Source organism: Oryza glaberrima, chromosome 7 (genome assembly GCF_000147395.1).
Source record: "Oryza glaberrima chromosome 7, OglaRS2, whole genome shotgun sequence".
Lineage (NCBI taxonomy): Eukaryota > Viridiplantae > Streptophyta > Magnoliopsida > Poales > Poaceae > Oryza > Oryza glaberrima.
Window position 1 is genome coordinate 21,006,004 of NC_068332.1, and position 25,027 is coordinate 21,031,030.

General features: G+C 42.8%; 2 protein-coding genes and 1 pseudogene across 5 annotated transcripts; 2 read left to right on the forward strand and 1 right to left on the reverse strand.

The window, feature by feature from the left end:
* Positions 1-305: 305 nt before the first annotated feature.
* Positions 306-4,010, reverse strand: LOC127779758 (UDP-rhamnose/UDP-galactose transporter 2-like). Its single transcript, XM_052306653.1, has 5 exons — positions 3,480-4,010; positions 3,147-3,331; positions 2,845-3,045; positions 1,428-1,589; positions 306-959 (listed from the first exon to the last, which is right to left on the reverse strand). Exons 1-5 carry the CDS (start codon positions 3,607-3,609, stop codon positions 600-602), a joined length of 1,038 nt encoding a protein of 345 aa, XP_052162613.1. The 5' UTR covers positions 3,610-4,010; the 3' UTR covers positions 306-599.
* Positions 4,011-8,699: 4,689 nt separating this feature from the next.
* Positions 8,700-14,620, forward strand: LOC127780300 (uncharacterized; annotated as a pseudogene).
* A 695-nt stretch (positions 14,621-15,315) lies between these two features.
* Positions 15,316-23,350, forward strand: LOC127779663 (uncharacterized). Of its 4 annotated transcripts, none has more exons than XM_052306516.1 (16): positions 15,316-15,525; positions 16,388-16,602; positions 16,832-16,968; positions 17,059-17,169; positions 17,259-17,360; positions 18,033-18,141; positions 18,221-18,421; positions 18,639-18,807; positions 18,889-18,970; positions 19,048-19,141; positions 19,817-19,913; positions 20,256-20,349; positions 21,110-21,182; positions 21,851-22,024; positions 22,179-22,301; positions 23,048-23,350. In XM_052306516.1, the coding sequence occupies exons 1-16, from the start codon at positions 15,492-15,494 to the stop codon at positions 23,207-23,209; spliced, it is 1,977 nt and encodes a 658-aa protein (XP_052162476.1). In that variant the 5' UTR covers positions 15,316-15,491; the 3' UTR covers positions 23,210-23,350. The 4 variants fall into 4 exon arrangements, with proteins under 4 accessions (XP_052162476.1, XP_052162477.1, XP_052162478.1 ...); XM_052306517.1 differs by having other exon boundaries at positions 16,391-16,602; XM_052306518.1 differs by having other exon boundaries at positions 15,317-15,525; positions 17,109-17,169.
* Positions 23,351-25,027: the final 1,677 nt, after the last annotated feature.

Here is a 25,027-nt window from a genome sequence, read left to right on the forward strand (position 1 = left end):
ACATCTAAAGTTCAAAACTATTCACACGTCACATGCAGAGAAAGACAAGAAGGTAGTATTCCCGTCATTGGCCGTGGCTTTTCCTCGCTGGGCCGGCAGCCGGCCGCCGTCGACATCCTCGTTGCCGGCCTTCGCCACGTGCCACTGTCCAATCCCACCATCTCCCATGTGAGGCAGGCAACCCCGACAAAATGCACGATGCCGATGCGCATAGCACTCATGGCGAAAGATACCACCACCATGGCAGCACAAGCAGACAGGTAGCCAAACCTCAAGCAAAAAAGAAGAAAAAAAATATCGACAGCTTCAACTGAATCATCCTACAACGGATAAACACCTGTATTCCATTATAAGTCTTGTCATCTATAATAACAACACGCCATCAAGAACATGGCTTCTAAAATGGTCATCTACGTCGAGACCGGCTGGGGTTCATCAGCATCATCATCATCTATGAACCCCAGGAACAAGGGAGGAGGCAAAATTAACACAAGTGCCGATAGCTTCAAGAACTTCCCCCAGAATGGGGGCAATATATGGATTTGAACACGTACAAAAAAGAAAGGAACAAGAAGAATGAATAAATAATATGTCATTAGCTAGCTCTTCATCTCGCCTTCCTCGAGGTCGGACGAGGGGAGGCCGCTCACCCTGGCCTTGAGGGGAACGTCCTCGGAGTCGTCCAGCATGTCGCTCTTGTTCCGGGGGATTGGGGCGGAGGCCTTCTTCTCGGTCTCCACGGCCCAGCTGTAGACCACCATGCCCATCACGGCGAGCAGCATCCCGAGGATGTTCTTCACGGTGAGGGCCGAGTCGAACAGGATCCAGCCAAGAATCAGCACGCACACGGTCTTCATGTGGCCCAGGACCTGGAACGAAGTTGCAGAGAACCGGCCGATGCAGAGGTACTGGCTCATGTTGCAGAAGACAGCCAAGGAGCAAGAAAGCAATATGAAGAACTGCAGAGTTATTAACATAGCAAGTTGTTAGAACATGTTTTAAGAATTCCCAGTAGGAGTATTAAAGCAACAAGGAGAAGTGCATAATGATTAAAACAGACCACAGCACGAAAACTGCATGATAGGAACTGTTCTGTTTGGTTAGCAGTAAATTCCAGTTTCACCGTGCTGTAGTCATAGAATAGAAACTAATCGTTCAACAATTTTCTTGGGATGAACATTAGGCAAAACAAATAATATTTCAATGGGAAACAAAGTTGACAATTTACTAGTGGTGTACTGATGCGGGGATGTCCACTCAACATGAAGAATGGGAGAAATCATTGATGAAACATTCCAATAAAATACTCAATAGTACTAGCACAAATCTAGAGTAGAAGATACAATAACATGGCAAAGGTATCATTCATTTGGAAAGAGTGCTGTCATGAATAGAAAATTGTGACATGCACATGCGAGAGAACTTACAGTTGCCCCAGTTGAGAAGTTGTAGTTTAATAACCATCGCCCATTGAGGTAATAGTCAGCAAAGGGACCAAGTATAATAAGAGACACAGCCTGTATTGGTGCAGTTTTGCTGAGAAGTTCAAATGACCCTATGTTGTACTTCTTCTGAAAGGAGCCAATTGTCTGGGACAAGGACAAGTAACGCATTGTCAGAACTCAGCACATGATATAATTTATCAAACTGCGTAGACATTGCCAAAGAACACAATTTACAAAGAAGGATCCATCAGCATTCAGATTTAAGTAATCATCTTCCACAAATTTCAAAAACCAACTTATGTATCAAAATTATTACCGTACGAAGAGCCATAAATATTTATCACTGTCCAATGCAATAAGATTACAGGAATATAAACATCATAGGCATAGTTTTTAAAAGCTGGCCGGTGAACCACTTGCAGTCCAGTTCACAGGTCCGACTGCCACTTCAAACTGTCTGTCTACGGTTCAATAATATAGTAGTTATTATCACTTGAGTTATGTTGAATCCAATCTCAACTCATAGTTATATGATCCTGTTCAACACTTATATAGGCTTTAGTTCCCATAGTCCCATCCTAGCAATAGAGGGGTGATTGCCCAGCTTGGTTTTTGCCTATTGACATGTTCCCATGATGGATATTGCAGCTTGCAGGTCGTATTCTAAGTCAAATCCTGAGCTGGACAATCTAATAAAATAATTTATAGTCCATTTCACCCCCAAAAAATATCTCTAGTGGTATCCTAAAAGGAGCCGTCCCCGGTTGCCCTAGTTGGACCACAGCCTGATCCAAGTTTTAGAAACTGGTAAATAGTCCAAAAGTTGCTTCAGCTTGGTCATAAATCTTCAAAGTGATTCACAGCTAGCATGTAAATTCCACAATGTAAAGTATCAAGGCTGAAGGGGTACATAAAAATAGTCTATCACGACTCGTGAGAATTGCAAATCTACAGCTTATGATGCGAAAATAAACATTCCATGTACAATTCTATGGCCAGCATTACTATTCTACAGTTCAGATTGGCTGTTTCTGAGTTTTCTGTATTCTGAGGACTCATTGGCAAGGTTCTAGCATCCACACTTTAGTTTGAATGCTATCGCAATTCAGAATAGTGTTACATCAGAATGTCCTAAGTAAATTAACAGAAGATTGAAAAACAAGTGCCACCACAAAAACATTGCTACACCATTGTTCAATAAAAAAAAACTGATTTTTTTCATCCTCAGCAACATGATTCAGTTTCAAAAGAGTATCAAGCCTATAGTGTTAACAAAAAAACGCTTGAGTAGTTGGCAATTACAGTATCCATAACTAGTATTTTTAACATCCTGAAGGGGAATTTGAAATGCATAACAGCACAGGTCCAGTATCAGGATTAAGGGGGGAGAAAAACTCACAATCTGTTGAAGCGACGTGCAGAAGACAGCCACGCAAGCGCAGATGAATCCCTTGGCATTGACCTCCACATCCGTGACCGTGCAAATCCCAACACCCGCCGCCACGACGACCACGGCCGATATAACCTTGGTGGTGTAGTGCTTGCTGTTGAGCACCCATTCCATCAAGCAAACCACCGGGATCATGCTCAATTTCGAGATCTACAGGTTTGCAGAGGTTTCGCACCTTCAGCCACACAAGAGCACAAGACGGCATATACAAACATTCCAGGCAAATGGGCAACCTAGTAAATATACAATACCTGATAGAAACCGACGGAGTTGAGCATGAGACTAAGGTTCATCCCGGTGATGGACGTGTTGGCGACGAGGGAGAACCAGACGAGCTCCCAGAGCGGGACGTGCTTGGATACGGAGTAGCCGGTGGCGTTGGAGATCCATCCGACGAGCGCCGTGACCGTGAAGTGGAATCCGGTCAGCGTCGTGGCTGCATTCGACCAAAGGAGGAAACGAAAAAAAGAAGAAAAAATCAGATCCCGCGGCGGCGTCACCAGGAACAAACCCGAACCTGCGGATCCAGATCTGCGGAGAGGGGAAAGGGGAGGAGGAGGAGCGCGCGAAGGCGCGAAGGGTACCGAAGGAGAAGGCGTAGCCGGAGGAGGACATGAGCTGCTTGTTTGCCATGATGATGCCGACGGAGCTGACGACGTTCATCGCCCACGCCCCGACGTCGGACACCGCCGGCGGCTTCTTCTCCGCCTCCATCTCGCCCCTCCTCCTCCTCCTCCTCCTGACGCCGCCGCGGCTCTCTTCCCCCTCCGACGACGACGACGACCTGGCTGCGACCCTGGGCGGAGGAAGGGCAGGGCAGGGCAGGGCACGGCTCGGCTCGGGTCCCGCGGTCTACCACCCGGGCCTCGGTGCCTCACGCGGGAGGAGCCGCAGGGTTATAAAGGACGGGAGGCGTTGCCGCCTAGGCAAGGCAAGGAAGGGAGGGGGAGGGAGTGCGGGGAGGGGTTTCGAATTGGTGCTGTGTGCGCACGCAGACGCAGTGTGGGAGGCGGAAGCGTCAACTGCACGGGCGGAGGACGGTGAAAAAACTGCGATCTGCGGGGAGAACGGGAGGGGAGGCGGGTTAAGAGAAGGAGAGATTAGAGGAGAAAGACGACGCGCGGGGGAGGGGAGGAGGGGAGGGGGAAGGGTGGCAGCCAGCGGCGACGGCGACAGAGCGGGATCTGGGCGCGGCCGGGTGCTGTGCGTGCGCGCATGCTGGCCCCTTTTTCCTTGCAGTTTCCCCTCTTTTTGCGCGTTTTGCCGTGCGGGATTGTGGATGGATTTCGCCGAGTTCTCGCCCCGTGGCCAGTTCAATTCAAAGCGCCCCTGGGGTTAAAGAGGTGAAAGGGGCCCAAGGCTCTCCTCTCTTCGTCTTATCAGCCACGCGGTGCAATGCAGCTGCAGACTGTTTGTGCGTGACTACGGTCCTGTTCTTTTCTCCAATAAAAATTGGATGAATATTAAGATTTTCATGTCACATTTTTTAAACTGCTAAACGGTGTGTTTCGTGTAAAAACTTTCTATATAAAAGTTGCTCAAAAAATATCATATTAATTTATTTTTCAAATTTGTAATATTTAAAACTTAATCAATCATATATTAATACCATCTCGTTTTGCAAAAAAAACTTAATCTTCATCTTTATCTTCAGGATAAATGAACATCACCTACCTATTGATTTTTGGATAGGTTGGGAGTTAAAATTTTCAACTAATGGATACAGTCTGCTCCTTCTGTCAAAAAAAAAACAACCTCTTACTAAGATGTGTCAACGAATCTGTATATAAAGTGTATCTAGGTTTTAGATTCATTGTATTAGGATGTGTGTCCAGATTCGTTATACTAGTTGTGAGGTTAGCTTTTTTTTTTTTAATGGATGGAGTGCTTTAAATAGAAGAAGAGGATAAATATGTCAAAATCGTAAATCTGGAAACAAATGCAGCTGTGAAATCTAATTTTGGTGCATTGTAACTGAGTATAAATGCTCTATAACCAAGTATAAGTGTTTTGTAAGAGTGTAACTACAAGTTGGATCTATACAAACACGAATCTTAATGTAAGATCCTATGGACAAAAAATCAAAATACAAGAGTCCAAAAACATGTCACAAGTGAAATAGCAAAACCGTTATGGGTTCCACCTTCATCTGACACAAGTTGACAGATGCCTTTGGGTCTACGTTTTCGGAAAAAACCGATCGAACACCATGAAATTTTGAAGTTTCGATTGGGACAAAAGTAGACTCTGAGTAAAAATTTAGATGGTTTTCAAGAATTTAAATTGAAACAGTAAAATCAATCAAAATTTGGTTGAAAGTTATACCGCTAGGGGTCGGGGATTTAGCAGTATGTATCGAGAAACCACTTGGTAAACCGATCTAAGTTAAAAACTGAACTAAATTAAAATTTTCAGCAAATATTTGACTGAATTTCACCAGCAACCAAGCAGTAATTACGATTAGACAAATCCGTTCATCGTCATGGTCATGCATGACTTGTACATGTGCCATTCAGCGTGCGCTTTGTGTGATATAATACACTTAGTGTTATTGTGTAGCACATACTAGTCCGCAGGAAGCTTAGGACTACGCCACTGAATAACCTTTCCTGCCATGGCAAGCAAGGCTAGAAAGAACTCGAGTCTTTTCTTGTCAAGGGGGCATCACATATGATACTCATATATTAGACGGTCCGTTACTTTAGCATTTGCTCATAGTGAGCCCTACTCCCCTCGAGATCCGGTGCCCTGCTCGACGGCTTCCTCAGTTTAACAAGGGTGTGTTAAGTTCATGCTAAAATTATAAGTTTAATTGAAATTGTATCGATTTGACGGAAAAGTTAGAAATTTATGCGTGTAGAAAAGTTTTGATGTATTGCAAAAGTTTAAAGTTTAAAGAAAAAATTAAAAACTAAACCAGGCCAAAGTGTGCAAATTGGGCTCTGAACTTGGATGTTGGGTGTCCATTTCGATGGCATATGATGCGTGCTAATCTGTGAAAGGATCTCGTCATCCGATCTAAACCAATCAGACAAATGGACTGATTGGAGCGACAATTCAAACATGGCTTTCGAGATCAAATTAAAGTACTGGAATTATCTGCGTTTGGGAGCACTTGTCACTCTGTCAAGCAACAGGGCCAGCTGACAGGTACATGCATGGCCAACATGATTGAATTGTAGACACGGTGGTGGCCCACCATTACTCTCACGGCAAGAGAGTTCTGGCACGTTACACTTCACCAATTGTTAGGCCGGTGACCGTGTACACGGGAGCAAGAGTTACAGAACCTGCGAAAGCAAAGTCTTTGGAGTTCGTTCGGATCGAGTCCCATTTCCGTGAGCCTTTTGACCAGATTTTAGCTTAATCAGCGTGAAGTAGTGGCCAGTTCATTTGACTTGGCAAGCACATTCCTTAATCAAGCAAAAGCTCACATGCATGTTGCACGCATACAGAACTGAAATGACGGTAGATTAAGGGATACATGTCGAGTGCATGTCTTGCCTTAACAAAAGTGCCTACCGCCGATTATTTATACTCCCACTAGTTTATTTTTAAGAGTTGATTCCAATCAGTAAAATTTCAGAGAAAAGATTGCATCTACAGGGATCTTTGCCCACAAGACTACTCCCTCCGTTTCAAAAAAAACTAAATTTAGAAAAAAATATGATATTTTCTAATACAACGAATCTAGACAAAGGATTATCCGAATTTAGGACAGAGGGAGTGCTTTCCGATATATAGCCGCATGTCCAGCACAACAGGGTTTTTTCTTCACCAAATTTACATAATCAACGTCGGCAACGGAATATCCCGGTGGTAGGTATCAGTTTATTCATTGTTACACGCTCGGTGGTTGGTGATCCATGTGGAAAGAGTCAATGGCCCAAATATTAAAAAACATGAGGAAGAAGAAGAGGAGGAGAAGGTCCCTCCCAAAGTCCCAACCATGCACAACCCGTCACTTTCAGATATCGGTATGTACAATGTCCCAATCACGAGCAGAAAATAAACCTAAAATCTTAGCCATCGGTAGCTTGCTTGGTTACGACCTATCGGTAGTGACAAGTGCTACTAAGGGCACCCGCAATGGTTATCTATAGGCTCTCTACAAGAGATATATGTCAGTATATTTATCTATTATATTATTAAAGAAATAGAAAAAGAAGCCTCCACGTTCGCTCTCATGGTCTAGAAATTCTCACATTAATCGGAGAAAAAGAAAAACAGAGTCCATATAGAAATACAAATTAGAAATAGTTGAAATTCGGAATTAAAAAATAAGGAATATTAGAAGAGGAGACTAGGGTCCATATAGAAATACAATTAGGAAATAACTGAAATTTGGAATTAAAAAAAAGAATATTAGAAGTAGAGTATAGAGTCCGTATAGAAATACAATTAGGAAATAACTGAAATTCAGAATTAAAAATAAGGAATATTAGAAGTAGAGTATAGAGTCCATATACAAATAAAATTAGGAAATAACTAAAATTCGGAATTAAAAATAAGGAATATTAGAAGTAGAGTGTAGAGTCCATATAGAAATACAATTATAAAATAATAGAAATTTGGAATTAAAAATAAGGAATATTAGAAGTAGAGTATAGAGTCCATATAGAAATACAATTACGAAAAAAATAGAAATTCGGAATTAAAAAATAAGGAATATTAGAAGTAGGGTATGGAGTCCAAATAGGAATTTAAAACTAACTAAAATTTGGAATAAACATAATAAAATTAAAAGTAGAGTTTAGAGTCCGTATAAAAATATAATTTACAAATAACTAAAATTCGAAATTAAGAAAAACATGGGAAGAAATTTAGAAGTAACTGAAATTCAAAATTCAAAATTAGTTTAGAGTCCACATAGAAATACAATTAGAAATAATAAAAATTTAAAAATAAAAATAAATAATATTGGAAGAAAAGCATAGAGTCTTAGAAATACAATTTACAGAAAATTCGGAATTAAAGAAAAAAATATATTAAAAAAGAGTCTAGAGTCCATATAGGAATATATATAATTTACAAATAACTAAAATTTGATATTAAAAATAATTAATAACTAACACGTATATAAAATACAATATGAATATTACACCTTAATAGTTTTGTAAAGTTATTGCAAAATTTAAAATTATATTGTCATTTTAATATATTTGAATAATATAATGAGAAAACATACTATATGCTATTATATGAGAGAAAATATAATGATGCTAGCCGCGCAATCTGCGCGGGCCACCATGCTAGTTTTCCTACTTGGAAGAGATTAAATGAAGAGGGAGAGCAAAGCTATCTACTGACCTGGAGATAGTCTATAGAGAAAAAAGAGGCAATGAATTAGAGAGCTATAAATACCCATGTAGACATGCCATTAAAGTGGTTTACTATTAATATTAATATAGTTTACTGCTGAGATATATATATTTTATAGATAACATCTTACTCTAACATTACGGGTGCTCTGAGGTCTCACCCGTGATGTCGCCGTGATTAACGATGCCGTGGTGATGCGGTCCTCGCCGTAGGCAGTACTAGTATACATACTCCAATCCACGGCACGGAGGCACCGACGGACGCCGGAGGGGACGTGGATGACGTACGGTGATGGTGTGATGGGGCCATGGGGGGCACCGGGGGGGGGGGGGGGGGGGGGGGAGGCGCCCCCCGCCGCTGGCGGAAGCAGCGTGTGTGTTGCGCGCGCGTGGCGTGGGACATGGTGGGTGGCGGGGTTCTCGCGCGGAGCGGACAAGCGGATTTTTGTCTCGTATCGTTCACGTTCCAAATCTTGGAAGGGCATGCACGCCCGGGCGCCGACCCGGCCGGCCCTGGTCAGTGGTCACACCGTGGCAACGATGTGTCGCGTCGGCGCATGGTGTATTGGTGCACGGCGAAGAGACGCCGGTTGAGTTTGGCAAGATTTTGGGAGGAAAGGGGTACAAAGGCTGGCACGCATTGCGCAGCTTGGCCCGAACACCGGCCAGCTTGCAAACACAACTCCGCTTATCATGAAGGGCTGCGAGCCTGCGACTGCGAGCCTTTTTCCTTGGTGATTGATTTGTAAATTACAATCGTTTGGAATCTGGTATGTGATCACAAAGGAAATGGTTGCAAGAGGAAATATATTTATGGTTCAACTTCATGGAAACCGAAGGAAATGGTTGTTTCATATTGGTATATGCTTACTCTTTGGCTAGTTAATGATTTGTAGTAATATATATGGTGACAATGAGAGGAAAAAAAATTGTAACAGTGCATGTGATGGACAGATATTGATTAGAAGCAGAGGTGCGTACTGATGACAACGGTTGGTACAATTTGTACTGACCAAAAGAAGATGATATAGTACTAGTTAAATTGCATGCACCAAGGTCGTACAGTACTCACCGATCAAGCTGGGTTTCCTCCATGAACACGACGCCGAGAAGTTTGATTTTCAACTAATTAGTGATCAATAAGACAGTAACCTAACCAACTAATGATCCCAACAACTATGGCGGTCTAACCATGTATAGGATGTACTGAAAGTCTGAACCATTTAAACCGAAACCTTGCTAGTAACAATTAGTAGTACCAGTTGCTTTTCCTTTTCGCAGTGAATATTCCTGTCTTACCTACTGATCGTGGCGCCATTGTAAATGTGCTTAATGCAATGTACCAACATCGTCAATCCTCTCTTGGAAAATGATGCGGTCCATTAGCACGTGATTAATTAAGTATTAGCTAATTTTTTAAAAAATATGGATCAATATGATTTTTTAAACAACTTTCGTATAGAAACTTTTTTGCAAAAAACACACCGCTTATCAGTTTGAAAAACGTGTGCGCGGAACACGAGGTCGAAGAGTTGGGAACATGTGGTGCCGAACACACCTATATATACATGCTTAAATAGATGCATTCTCCACTAATTGCATTTGATATAGTTACCCGTGTACGCACATGCTGCGTATCGACGCTAATCGAATGTCGATTAAAAAAATCAGAGGAAAATAATTTACTTTGTCCCCACTCATAAAAGAATTCCCTGTCAAACCAGATGTTCATTTTCATATGAAAATGAGGAATTGCTTCCTTTACAAAGGAATCCAAATACAATAATTCCATTCCTCTAAAGCTAGTGTCTATTTGGTTCATGGCCATTTTAAACCCTACCATCTTTTTCGGCAGTGGTTTTGTTTGATGCCAAATTTTTAGAAGTGCCTAAATTATTGCTTGATTTTCTTGTCAAAATTGCCCTTTTTTATAGCAAACAAATTTAAATGCCATCCAAATTTATTGGCATTGCCAATTCTTTGGAACGGCTAGTTTAGGCATCAACACAAACAAGCCCAAAATACCAAAGTATTGCAGACCTCCGACTCTAAGAAGGACCTCTAAGAATCACTTTTCAAAACAAAAAAAAAAAACTCTGGTTCCAAACAGGCCTAAAAAAGGATTGGAATTGCATCTGGCCCAACTAGTAACAGCCCATTATATGTCACAAGTGCAAGTATGCAACACCTCTCCGTGTTTCCCCTTTCGTCTTCGTCTTCATATATCCATCCAGCTGGCTGACAGGGAAGATCGCCGGCCGCGCCGTGCTCCTCGCCGGGCAGCCCGGCACCGGGAAGACCGCACTCGCCATGGGCATCGCCGAGTCCCTCGGCGCCGAGACGCCCTTCGCCTCCGTCGCCGCGTCCGAGCTCTTCTCCCTCGACCTCTCCAAGACCGAGGAGGCGCTCACCCAGGCCTTCCACCGCTCCATCGGCGTCCGCATCAAGGCGGAGGCGGAGATAATCGAGGGCGAGGTCGTTGAAATCTCAATCGACCGCCCAGTCTCCGGCGGCAGCTCCGCGCCTTCCTGTGTTGCCGCGGCTGGGAAGATTGGGCGGCTCACGCTGAAGACGACGGACATGGAGACCGTGGACGAGCTCGGCGGCAAGATGATTGAGGCCCTGGGGAAAGAGAAGTTGCAGAGCTGGGATGGATGTGGTTGCTCTTGACAAGGCCTTCGGAAAGGTGACCAAGCTTGGCCGCTCAATTGGGAGGTCGCGGGATGCCGGGATTACGATGCTGTTTGTCCTCAGACCAAGTCCGTCAAGTGCCCTGAGGGCGAGCTCCAGAAGCGCGAGGAGGTCGTGCATTGTGTCAACCTTACATGAAATTGATGTCATCAATAGCCGGTAAATTCACATTCCCTTTCCAAAAAATCCTCCATAACTAGAGTAGATATCTCATAAAATAAAGCAATATTTCATACCTGACAAGGAAGTATTGAACCATTTTGAGTTTTGACATAGTAGAGGACTAGAGATTAAAGGGTGAAACTCTGTGAGCTTTGGTGTCACATATTACTCAACTGAAAAATAGATACAACTGAAACAATCAACTCAAGTATTTCAAATTCTATCAGCCCTGGTATTTCACATTGACTTTCAGCTACCCTGGACATATGTGCTGTGTGCTTGCTTGTATGTTTAATTGCTAATTACCATTGTGGTAGCTTAGCCACCAAAGTTTTTTTGTTGTCAGTCTTGAAAAATCTGTTCTAACGTTTGCTAGAACTTACTATCTGAACAAAGGAATAAAGGATCACTTGTCAACTTGTCGCTCAAAAATCCAAATTAAGAACTGTCTTGTAATCTTGTATTTTGCTTCCGAGCCTGAATGGAAAATAATTTATGTGTCACGTGTATATGCAGTGATGAGAATCAAATAATAAATTTGAAATTGGTTAATCTTGCCTAGCTGCCAGTCCCTGCGTTGTACTGTACAACCCCTGACCCATTCTCAGCCCCACCCAGATCCTATTGAATGGCGCTAGAACTAGATCAAAAGGGGTGAGCATTCCTGCATCAGCAAAACTGGCCAAATCATAGCTAACCATAGTGTTCCAGCAACTGCATCACACCTAGCCATCTCATTCATTCACCTGCAGACATGTCAAAGGCAGGTTGACAAAAAATGGCTAAACTGGATTTGGACAGCCCTAGCTGGATCAGTTTGTCCCTACTAACTGCCACATCTACTCAGTTAGCTAATACTAAGAAAAGATGGTCTACTGGATGGCATATATGATCTTGTTGGGCTTGGAGCTGAAATACAATTCAGCCGTCCAAATCGGATCTAATTTTTCCCTTTTTTTTTTTGAACGGAGATTTTTTTTTTGAACGGAAGATCTAATTTTTCTTTTGGCCCATAGAAAAATAATGATGGAGAGCAGCCTCCTCTTGTAACTCTTGTGAAAAAAGGACCTGCACGATGTTGCTAAGGGTATAATTTGATGAAAATTAGTCAAGCCTATTGGTACTTTGGTACAACTTAGCAATTATTATGTGCACATAAATGAACCATGTTCCAAGATGGTACATGAATATGTTTCAACCAGTTTGACATGAACTGATCGTGATTGTGATGTGCTCTCTCTCTCTCTCTCTCTCTCTCTCTGTGTCTCTGTAAGTATCTTATCAACCAAACAACTATCAGATGTGTTTTAAATAGTATTCTTTGGTGAATCTTTTTGAACATTCCATTTCGTAATCACCAAAAAATCTTACTTATAACTGGCTTGGTAGTTTTTTGGTCACTAGACGAAGATTATTGGCTTTCAGATGTGGTTTTCTAACTACCATAGAAAAAATTTAAGTGAGCCTATGTTTGCGCAAACTCATTTTTGTTTTTTGTTATTGCTGTCCAGGACACAGGGTTTTCTTGCACTTTTCACTGGTGACACTGGTGAAATTCGTGCAGAGGCTCGGGAGCAGATTGATACAAAAGTTGCTGAGTGGAGGGAGGAAGGGAAGGCTGAGATTGTCCCTGGTGTTCTCTTTGTTGATGAAGTCCACATGCAGATATCGAATACTTCTCCTTCCTAAACCGTGCATTGGAAAATGACGTGACTCCAATTCTAGTCATTGCAACCAACCGAGGGATCACATCCATACGTGGGATAAACTACCAATCACTACATGGGATACCACCTGACTTCCTTAATCGGCTCCTAATCATCACGACACAGCCTTACACCGAGGATGATATCCCGAAGGTCCTAGACATCAGGTGCGATGAAGAAGATGTGGAAATGTCTACTGCATATGCCAAGGTATTGCTCACAAAGATTGGAGTGGAGACGGCCCTGAGGTATGCAATCCACCTGATCACTTCGGCTGCATTAGCTTGGCAGAAACACATGGGTAAGATCGTGGAGATGGAGGATATAAGCAGGGTCTACCAGCTCTTCCTGGACGTGAAGAGATCGGCGCAGTACTTGATGGAGTATCAGAGCCAGTACATGTTCAATGAAGTGCCAGGTGAAGGAGGAGATAATGCCATGCAGTCTTAGACGATACTCCCTCTATTTCAAAATATTTGACACCGTTGACTTTTTAGTACATGTTTGACCATTCGTCTTATTCAAAAAATTTAAGTCATTATTTATTCTTTTCATATCATTTGATTTATTGTTAAATATACTTTTATATGCACATATAGTTTTACATATTTCACAAATTTTTTTAATAAGACGAACGGTCAAACATGTGCTAAAAAGTCAACGGTGTCAAACATTTTGAAACGGATAGAGTATTTGTCGGTGATATGGGACCGGGGGTACGCACATTAGAGGGAAGTCACCTTCCCATCTGGCCACGTGGCCGCGCGGCCTGGCTTTCCCCCGGTCCCTCGAGGGGCGATCAGGTAACGCTGAGGTGGTCAGGGGGCCTCGGGGTGCCATGTCACGCTCCCTAGGCCCTCAGCGTGCGCTGCCCCGAGGCCTTCGCTCGGCCACCACGTGGCGAGGGGAGCGGCGGAGCAGGAGCGCCGCTCAGCGTTTTCAATGCGCGGCGCCCCAATCGTATAATGCGGTGTGGGCGGGCGGGCGGCGCTGCCTGATTGACCCATATCAATCGAGCTTGACCGGTCTGTGACTGGTCATAGGCGATTAGATGGGTGGCAGTGCCCCCACGTTCCGTCCTGTGTCAGGTGGAGTGGGGGCAGGTATGCCCCGTCCCATCGGTACACTGCCAGGAGCGCTCCCCGCGCATGGTGAGCCGCCAAAGTCTCCATACAATGAATGAGGAATGACGGGGATGTCCCCCGTGTCAGGCGGGGGACGGCGCTGGGCCCCACCTAAAGCGAGGCGACCGCATTGCTTCCAGTTGAAGCAAAGGATAGTGATATGACCAGGGTCATGTGGGCCCCCCTCCCGTGGAGGGGTAGGTATAAACGGTGCATGTGGTATCCCTTTGAACTATAAAAGGATGATCTCGCTCACTGTGAAAAAGGGACGACTCTCAATAGCTTGAGCGCTAGAGGAAGAACAGCTAGATTTCCCCAAGAGCTCAAGACCCCTTGTAAGAACTCATCATAATCCCACGCACAGGAGAAGGGTGTTACGCTTTCCAGCGGCCCGAACCCTTGTAATCCCTTGTCTTCCACACGGACTTGCGAGCGATCTAGTAGTTAGGTCACAGGTGGAGGTACGCTCTTGATCATCGCGTTTTTCCCCCGGCCGAACTCACAAAGGGAGGCCTCACGATCTCTCGCTAGAGAGGGTCACTCGTATTGCTTACAGTTGAGTTGGTTTTACGGTTCATTATTGGTACTCATTGCTCTTTTAGATGAATAGTGGTATGCATAAGATGAGTTACCCTGACAAACATTGCTCTGTGGCTGCAGTGAACTGTGTTAGTGCTGTAGCTAAGATTTCAGAACTGAATGTATCTTGTCGTTTCCTGGCCTGGAGCAGTCGTTCGCTAATAGTATATCTTTGTGTCACTACTCACTACAGAGTAGGAGTGTGTGGTCTGGGTGGCTGCTATGCGTTTTGCTAATGTCTTTCGTTACTCATGAGATTGTGTGGTCCGTTAAAAAGGTGCCCTAGGTACTAAGCACTAAACAAAATGGTCTGATTGAGCCGAACAAGATAACGTTCCTGACAAACTGCAGTAAGGCTACGTTTGTTCACAAGGTCACAACAGGTGTTCAGCCGTGTGTCCGTGCGATGCAGCAGCCGCGTGTCGACTATGATCTTCTAACTGCACACTGTACTTGCAATGTTTATACTCCAGGTCTCCAGCACGCATGTCAAATCCAAAGAACTCTGAACCAAACCAAACACTCGAACCGAAATGAGTTTTCTGGAGAGGCGAACACGTCCGCGCCTCCGCGATTTCTTTTCTCCTATTAACATTTCCCTCGTTGCCACGATGCCACGGTGCAACGAGGCAACGACCACACGGCCGCACAACACGCGCGCGCGCGCCAGGTTGATCACCGTGATCCTGCGGCGTGCGTGCGACGACCGGCCGCCCGGGTCGGGGTCGGGGTCCGGGGTCGGGGTCCCCAAGTCGATCGCCTTCGCCTCGCCTTTCACCGGTGCGGCCCCCGCGCGCGAGGCGAGGTGGTGACTGGTGAGGGGGTCTCGGGACTTGGGCCACGCACAGAAACCGCCTCTCCCTCTCTCTCTCTCTCTCTCTCGCCTCCGCCTCATCATCCTCTCCTCTCCTCTCCTCTCCTCTCCCACTACCACTCCAGCGCTGCTCCCCTCGCCGTCGTCGCTGCCCTCCCCCCGATCGATCGATCGCTCCCCCTCCCGCGCCGCCGTGGCCATGGAATCCGGCCAACCCAACTCCGCCGCCGCAGGTGCGTGCTCGCCTCGCTGCTCTCCCCCCCCGCCCGATCGAACTGGATTGCCGTCCGGAACAGCGGCCCGATCGCCCCCCAACCCGGGGGTGGAATTGGATCCTCCCGCCCGGATCATCCTCTGCCCATTTTCTCCGCTTGAGCTGCTGGCGCGTGCTGCCGAGTGAGCCCGTGCTGAGCGGGAGCGCTGCTCTCCCTCGGGTTGTGTAGGGGGGCAGGTGGGGGTATAGGTGCCCGGGAGCTCCAGTTGAGCTCGCGTTGTGCGGTTCTCGGGGCCAATGTGGCCAGTCTGCTCGCCATTTGCTTGTAGGGGGTTAATCGGTCATCGGTGGAACCCGAGACTGTCATTTGGCAATCGGATAGGGTTCTGAGATTTTTTTTGGTCTGGCCGTTCTGTGTTGTTAAACGGTAGAGTGACCACAACTTGGATGGAGATGCTCAAGCTCACCCATGGATGGAATTGATTGAGCCCATCTCTAGTTTCAGTTCTGAGCTAAGTGAAGAGACTTTTCTGGTAGTTTCTGCAGTGATTGCGTCTGCCTGGAAGTCATATCTACATACACACGGGATGATGGATTAGGTATGAGAAAATGCATAATAGGAAGACAGTTGCAAAATAAGAAATCGGTCAGGCTAGAAGAACCAGGACTGTTGTGAATCCATCACATCACATGGCTTGGAAAAGCCCTCTACATCTTTAGAATTGCTGGTCGATAACAATTAATATACAGATTTTTTTATGTTCCAGAGAGATATTTTATTTATTTATTAGGATTTTGAGTTTTTGACTTACATGCATCAGAGATAAATCTTTGGAGCTTAAGTTCCAGTGACTTAATCCTTTTCCTTCCTCTGACCGCAGCAGATAAGACGCAGAACAGTTCTGTACCACCTGTGGAAGGTGTAGCTGGAGGAGGGACTAGTTATGGATGGGTAGATGGAGGATTACAGGCGTCGAGTTTAGGTAATGGTGCTATTGATCCTACAAAGATACACTCAGCAGATCTTTTGCATGTCTGGTCTATGCCGAGCACAGCAAATGTTAGCCAACAAGAAGCACCTCGACCTCTGGAACATGTAAGTTATACTTGCATTTATTAGCACTGCTAGAAGTGCAAGAACCCTCTTGCTTTGACACTTCAATATGCAGAATATTTTAAGGCCATACCACTTCTCTGTTCCATCAGATATGCAGTGTTTTTTTCTCTTCCAGCATTTACTCATTATAGGCTGATGTGTACATGATTTTATCATATTTTTCGACCACAGTTCATTCCAAAAGTATTTAAAAGTTACTTTCTTTTAGGTTAACCTTTTGGCAGCAAGAAATGAAAGGGAAAGTTTTCAAATTGCTTTACGTCCAAAGGTATCATGGGCCACTTCTGGTATTGCGGGATCTGTGCAGGTTCAGTGCACTGATCTTTGCTCTTCCGCTGGAGACAGGTTTGTTTATTTAAATCTTGCATCCATTCTTTGAGAGATACCTTCATTTGTACACTTCTACATTGGATGATTATGACAGTGCTGTACCAGGTTAGTGGTTGGTCAATCTGTAACCTTGCGACGTGTGGTGCCTATGTTAGGTGTACCAGATGCTCTTGTGCCAATTGATCCACTCAATTCACAAATAAACCTGCTTCCAGGGTATTGCCTCTGTGATTTAGGCAACTATGATTCATGCACAGCAACATTTTCTCTTTTTCGTGATAGCTAATTTACTGTTGCTTGTACAGAGAGACAAGTGCAATATGGGTCTCACTAAATGTTCCTTGCGGACAACAGCCGGGTCTATATGAGGGTGAAATATTTATTAGTGCTGTGAGGGCAGAAGCAGAGTAAGCTTGACTATGCTGCTTGCATGCTTTAAGTTGGTTCAGTGCCTCTGTCACAAGTGATTGTATAATCTGATTAGTATTTAGTATTATTTGGGCATGAAAAAGAAACATCAGATTCTATTATTGACACCAGTGTCCATATTGCATGCTTTCTGTATCTCTGGTTGATATAATAAAGTAAAAGCACGGCATATATTCGAAGTAATATGCACTATTGTATACAGAGTTAAAACCAATGTTTTGTATGCATGTTTCCCATGAAAACTATGTAATAATCAGAGGCTTTATATTTATATTTCCTATTGTGTCTTGAAATCTGAGACTCCTTTATTTGCCCAAGTCATTGAACTTTCCATGTTACACTGTTACTGTATGTCTTGAGCTGCTAAATTCAGAGTCTAGTGTGAGCAAACTAGTGTAATCTTCTTATATAACTTTAAATAGTTTGCAAAATTTAGAAGTGGTTGGGGTTATGAAACAATCATTTTATCTTATACACTCATCCTGAAACAAGACAGCTTAAGTTACAAACATCGATATTCAGAATGCATGTCCAGTGTCCACTTTGATGCTTGGAGGTGGTCACAACTGTCCATGTGATATTTTTCTTTTATTTCTACCCATATGTTCATCTGCGTTTGACTGGCATTTATCTTTTAACTATGGTGGCAGGTCCAGAGGAGAATCCTTGACAAAATCTGAAAGGTACCAGCTTTACAAAGAATTAAGAAATTGCATTGACATCACTGAACCCAGAGACTACTCGTCATCAGAGGAAATGGTATTTTATTCTGATGCTATATTTTCTCGGACATGCTATGTTGCATTTTTATATCAATATTCCTTTCTACAACTTTTAGGTACAAAGACTTACATCTGCTTCAACCACACTGAGGAGGATGTTAGCTCTTCCATCATTCCAGGACTGCCAAGAGAATAATGGATTAGGAGATATGATGGATGAAGATATTATGAACAATGTGGCAGTTCGTTTGAAGTTGAGCCTCACTGTTTGGGATTTTACTCTCCCACTGACACCTTCTTTACCTGCTGTTTTTGGCGTATCCTGGCACTATTCTCTTTCATTCTGTTATGTTTGGATAATTTAAGATATAATAAGGATTCAATATGCTTGTTTCTGGTGTGCAGCACATACTTTGTAGACCTACAGTTGGGAATTTGTGACTGAATTGTCTATGCTGTCCTTGCGTTGTAGTCATCATTAATTTGCATTTTCACTGTACTTTTATGGATTTGTTCATCATTGACTATACTCAGATATCTGAAACTGTGATTGAAGATCGGTTTTGCTTGGAGCATGGGACCAAAGGTTGGTATGATGCACTCGATCATCACTTCAGGTGGCTCCTCCAATACAGAATCAGTCCATTTTTCTGCAGATGGGGAGATAGCATGCGCATTCTAGCATACACATGCCCTTGGCCTGGTAACACTTCCATCTTTGTTGGTAAAACAATCTGCTGCTATGGAGTGTGATTTTTTTCTCACTTGTTTATTATTATTATAGCTGACCATCCAAAGGCGAAAGAATATTACTCTGATCCAAGACTAGCAGCATATGCTGTACCATATGCACCTATCCTATCAAGGTATTGCTCAAATTTCTGCCAAGTTTTATACCAATTTGCTATATATGTTTTTGGCTCATTTTTCTTATTCACAACAGCACTGATGCTGCGAAAAATTCCCTGCGAAGAGAGGTTGAAATCTTGAAATCAGAGGCTCATTGGTCGAAATCTTACTTCTATTTGTGGGATGAGGTGTGTCATTGCTCAGTTACACGTCTCTACAACACAAAATGCAAGTTTCTCCTTAGTTGTAGTGTTCTTTATGATGCCATATCAATTTGTAGGTTCCATTATGGCCTGCGTAGCTAATAGCTATATGCAGTTGGACCTACATTATTCCTATGAATAATAGCAGTCTTAGATTATCAGGTTTAATTATACATCTATGTTGATTGTTGAATAGAAAAATATGGTTAATTCTTACTGATGTTTAGATCTATTCTCTTAATCGGATAAGGGTAACTTCTGTTGTAATATAATGCGTCCTGATGTAACATACCATGAACAATAAAGTGATACGGAGTACATTGAACATCCCATGTCCAGTATATTCTTATATCGTAAACACACATAAAATTGGAAACCGGCAAGTATAACCGTAACTGCATCTTTCACATGCAAAAATTTTGTAGATACATGATTGTGAGCGTGGTAATGACGAGACCAACCAGTTTATGCACTGCTCAATAAAGCATGACACCTGAAATAACCAAAATAGCTACATGTGTGCTCCATAGAACATAGGGATAGGCACGGACCAACCCGTGGGTACTCTTTGGGCCACGCTCCAACATCAATTTATACTGTTCATTTCAGTATTAAAGAAGAGCTACCTTATGATCTAACAGTTATTTTTATTTTTCTCAGCCACTGAATATGGAACAGTATGATGTAATCTGCAGCATCTCTAATGAGTTGCGTTCATATGCATCTGATGTGCGTATTTTGACAACTTATTACTGTGGTGAGTAAGACAATCTAATCTCCCTTAGTGATGGTGCGTGTTAAACAACATCCTTCCCTACTTGAATTTGTAATTAGCATATATTTAGATTGGTCATTGGTGTATCATAAAATAACTTCCTTTATTGTTTAGCCATTAGGTATGGTGTTTTTTATATCCTGTATGGAATGACCATATGGATTACCTGCTTACGATGCAAAGATCTTCTATCACCCTGTTTGGTCCTACTTTTTCTTCAAGTCAGGATAACATTTATGTACCTACAGAAGCTGATCACACTTGGCAAGTCTTGAGTTTCTTTTAAGCATATATCTTATTTTTAAATGCAAATGGCTCATGTAGGCCCAAGTGGTTCTGAACTGGCTCCTTCTACATTTGAGGCCTTTGTGAAAGTTCCAAATGTTCTACGTCCACATACGCAGATATTTTGCACAAGGTTTGCACTCCTGCTGGTATTTCTTATTTGTTCTAAACAGCTGAAATAGTGTGGGCATACGGTGTCCATATCCCTGTTTACAATATGTACACATGTTTCACACTGACATAGCATGCTACGCTTATAATTTTTCCAAAAAAACTGATACAACAGCATAGATCTATACTAGGAATGGGAGTGGGCTAATCCACGGGTACCCATTGACTTGCACTAGTTTAACTAAAATTGCACCTTTTCACTAGCAAGAAAGAAAAAAAAAAGGATTTTTAGTTGAACTAGTGGGTCAAGGGGTACCCATTTGTGGACTCACTCCGATAGCTGCTCAATACTGATGCTAAAATGATGGACTTGTAATGCTTTATTCTACAACAAAAAAAAACATAAGGTTCAAAACTTTTAAGTTTTTTACCGTGTTTTCTACGTCTTACATTATCTTGTCAAATAAATTCAGAGCTAGGTTCAGATATTAGAAACTAGTCCTAATTTGTAACATAAACAAGATAGATACAATTATCAATGCCGGTCTGAAAGAATTTTTTCCATTCTCACAAGGCACTGACATTATGATGATACGACATTGGCAATTTGATGGAATTCACAACTCTGATACATGTTGGAAATGTTTGGCACTGTGTGGATATTGGATATGCGACATGGAGGCTAGTAGAAGTATTGGTAGCTTGGTGCATAAAATCATTTTCATACACTGTTCAAAATCAGATGTAGTATATCCAATTGATCTAGTGTTCTTTTTATACAGTGAATGGGTTCTTGGCACGAGAGAGGACTTGGTGAAGGATATTGTTGCTGAACTACGACCTGATCTTGGTGAAGTAAGAGCAAATTATGTTCTTTTAAATAGTATGGACAACATTCATTTTCTTTCTACAACATCTGTACTTGCATTGGATTTGTGCTTTAGGTTATAGCGTGGATGTTGCCGTGCTTGGAAGAGCTCATGGCTTAGAGCATTTATTTTCTGAATAATGGTGATTTGAATCTGTTGGTATTTTGGTCTAAGATTAGTATTAGTCAGAATTAAAAAAAAAATTAGTTGGATAAGAACACATAGGGTTTCGTAATCGGTAATCTTATGAAATGTTGTGCCTGTTTTCCTGTTACTCTCTCCTTTAATGTCTTTTTCTAAGGCACAATTTGACTTGACACTATCTTTAAAATTGAACTCAGATTATTATTTCCGTTAAATATATTGTCATAACTACCCAAAATGGGAAAATCACAAGAAATATTATCAAATATAAATCCAGTGCTACCATTTCCATACACCTACATATAATGAGACCAGGTGTGGGCAAAAAGTTACAAATGTTTGAATCTTGAATAGCACCCGCGCCTTATAAAAGTGGGCTCTCTATGTAAACAGTACTGTTCTCTGGTGCGCCATCCGTTTACTGTTGTGCATGCATATGGACTTATGGAGCCCTTTATAGTTTACTGTTTTTCTATCTTGATGAGCTGAAGTAATTTCAATCTTATCTAGGAATGGTGGACATATGTGTGTATGGGGCCTTCTGATCCTCAACCAAACTGGCATCTTGGGATGCGTGGAACCCAGCACAGGGCAGTGATGTGGAGAGTGTGGAAGGAAGGTGGAACAGGATTCCTTTATTGGGGTACCAACTGCTACGAGAAGGCTATGATTCCAAGTGCTGAGGTATGATGTGGCATCGGGAACCATTTAATACAATGTGATACCAATGTCTATGAAGGTGTATTACATTGAATACTACAGTAAAATTCAACTTGATAGATCGGCCTCTACAATTTGCATCACGCTCATCTGATTGTCTTACTTGGCGTGACTGCAGATTTGTTTCCGACGTGGTCTTCCTCCTGGCGATGGGGTTCTGTTCTATCCTGGTGAAGTGTTTTCTTCATCACATGAACCGGTTGCGTCCACTAGGCTAGAGCGCATTCTCAGTGGCATGCAGGTGAGGTTTTTTGGAATGCTTTGCCTCTGTTAAAATGCTAGTATATGTTTTTTTAAAAGTAATGGAAGTAAATCCAGCCTCTATATGAAAGATGAATTCGTCCACAATGCTAGTATATGTTTGCTAAGTTAGAACTATTCAGATTGAAATTAAGTGCAAAGTACTTATTCTGAAAGAGGCTTCATGGCTGAATCACTTAAGCTGTCATTTAAATCCCACCTTTGCCTTTGATTGTTCACAGTACACCATATTATAAACTGTGAAGCCAATGACATTTGGAATATTGCATGAATGAGACCTTTTCTTTTGAACAAACCAGTGCTTAGGGCCTGTTTGGGGGAGTTTCTAGCTGCTGCAGCTTCTTCCAGAATCAGAAGCTCCCCCAAACAGTCCAGCTTTTGGTACAGATTCTGAGAATATGTAGTTGTAGAATCCAGAAAAAGAACTAGAAGACAGAAGCTGAAAAACCTAGTTTTTCCATATTCTCAAAAGGTGGCTACCAACCAGCTACTTCTCAGAATTTTAAGCTCCCCCAAACAGGCCATTAGAGTGCGCCAATTTCACTGAATTTAGCAGGAAATTTCATTGAATATACCAAATGAAACTTTCAGTCTTATAGTTTAATTTTGGTTACCAGAACCACAGTTCTCGGCTGTGGATAGTACAAAAACTGAAACTCCATCAGCGAGCAATTTGTTCACGGTTGACTCTGCTCACAGTTGTTCCTTACTGATGTTCTAACGCAGGACATCGAATACCTGAAGCTTTATTCGTCAAGGTACGGCAGGGAGGAAGGTTTAGCTCTCCTTGAGAAGACAGGCGTGTATCTTGGCCCAGATCGTTATGCACTTGACCATGGACCAATTGATGTGATGCGTGGTGAGGTATACCGCACTTGCAGGTCTTAGGGCAGAGCTATCAACTTCTGGTGTTTCACTGTAGCATCCATCCTGTTGTTGTACATATGATTTCTCATGTACTGGGAGTTGCTAGCAGCAAATACTTATCGTTGAACCCATCAAAGCTCCGTTTTCACGCTCACCTGTTAACACTCCATTCTACGGTATACCTATGATGCTGCTAGCGTGTGACTGCAGCACACGAACTGTATTTTATTCGTCTCGCACGGTGTCGATCCTTATTTCAGAAGGGACATTATGGTGCCCTGTCCCTTCAGAATCTGGTAGCTTTATCGCCTGATGTGGATGTCACCATGGCTATTTCAGGATCTAGCTATTATATGTTATCCTTAAGGAATTTATCACAGGTTGCCATCCAGGAAAAGGAGGCCGCTTACAGCACAAGTGGAAGGTCTTTGTCATGAATCCCGTAGTAATTCCGAAAGATCTTCGACACCTCCATTCATATACCTCAGAAGCTTCAAGAAAAACAACCAATCAGGCCTAGCCGACATACGCGATGCTATTACATGTTTATAGTGATTATTGGTCTAGTCTTTTCAGGTCAAGAATCACAACATGCTTCCTTCGCGCAGACGTTAATCCGAAATTTTCATCCGATTATCCGAGACACTCCTTTTGCCTTTTCTTAATTAAAAAAAAACTCTGTTACCATTGACCAGCTGATAGCGTAATGGATAGCCTATGCTTGTGTAATTCAGGTATACTACAAGTCATTGACCATTAGCAGCTTAACAGCCACTGGAGCAATGGCTTCTTTCGGAATGCAATCTTGGGAGATTACAGTGCACGTATCTTCCCGTTTCCAATCTCCAGCTGATCTTAGGAGATCAGGGGCGAGGATGGCTTGCAATGGTGGCTGCACGGACACTCATTGATAGTCTGATCTCACTGAGCAAACGATATACTCTGGTCGGCCACGGAGTCTGCAGTCTAGTCTAATCTTCACGGGCATTTGGATTGCTGTTGTTCGGATTTCTCTGGTCCAACCAAAACTGACGAGGGGTATTTCGGTACAGTTTTGTAACTGTAGCTTTTCCTCTTACATTTGCATGTACTCCGATAAGGTTATGGTTGAGGGTGAGTGACATGCGGTCCCATAATAGTGGGGATCGGGGCGGGGGTATTTTGGTTTATACGAAAATACGGCAGCATAACATGATTCAAATGCGTTGGATGCTTGCAAAGTGGCAAGGATCCGATTTTATATAAACTGTAACCATATAGTTACAAATAAATAAATAAATAGTAATAATCGATTTTTATGAATTCATAATGATACATGGATCTAATTAATAAAAATGAAGATTTATGGTCGATGGTGAACGGTATCAGGTTGTGTATATGATTATGATGTAATGGAATAATGGAACCAGAGTTGCTGAGCCAACAAGTACCTCTCCTGAATGAGGTACGAGCAGAAGGATTTGGAGATATCCATGACACTGAAATGATTCCGGGCATGTGCAAGTGCAACGCTTCTCTCGCTAAACCTGTACTAGTATGATCTACAGGTGCCGGTAGCTATGGCCAGAATGTTGCTTATGTTTTTCGTTGCCTGAAAATGACTCCAAGGGGCACAATGATCGCCTCCCACTGAATGATTGAAATGCTGCATATGCTCCATTTGTCTCCTTCTGCTTGGCGGTAGCATTTATCCTTCCCCTTTTGTTCCGGAGCTGATTTTTTTAATACACTCCCCTGAGCTAAAAAAATACTCCTACTTTCCTTTTTTTTCAATTAATAATACAGCTAAATTAGAGTGAGTTAAGATCTACTCCTACTTTCCTTTTTTTTTCAATTAAT

Excerpts from the sequence above, each read along its gene's own strand:
- LOC127779758 (XM_052306653.1), bottom strand. The coding sequence starts at position 3,609 with ATGGAGGCGGAGAAGAAGCCGCCGGCGGTGTCCGACGTCGGGGCGTGG. Across the intron at positions 3,332-3,479 it reads CGGCTACGCCTTCTCCTTCG|CCACGACGCTGACCGGATTC; the intron begins GTACCCTTCGCG and ends GGTCGAATGCAG. Across the intron at positions 3,046-3,146 it reads ACTCCGTCGGTTTCTATCAG|ATCTCGAAATTGAGCATGAT; the intron begins GTATTGTATATT and ends GCAAACCTGTAG.
- LOC127779663 (XM_052306516.1), top strand. The coding sequence starts at position 15,492 with ATGGAATCCGGCCAACCCAACTCCGCCGCCGCAG. Across the intron at positions 16,969-17,058 it reads TGCTCTTCCGCTGGAGACAG|GTTAGTGGTTGGTCAATCTG; the intron begins GTTTGTTTATTT and ends GTGCTGTACCAG. Across the intron at positions 22,302-23,047 it reads GCATTCTCAGTGGCATGCAG|GACATCGAATACCTGAAGCT; the intron begins GTGAGGTTTTTT and ends GTTCTAACGCAG.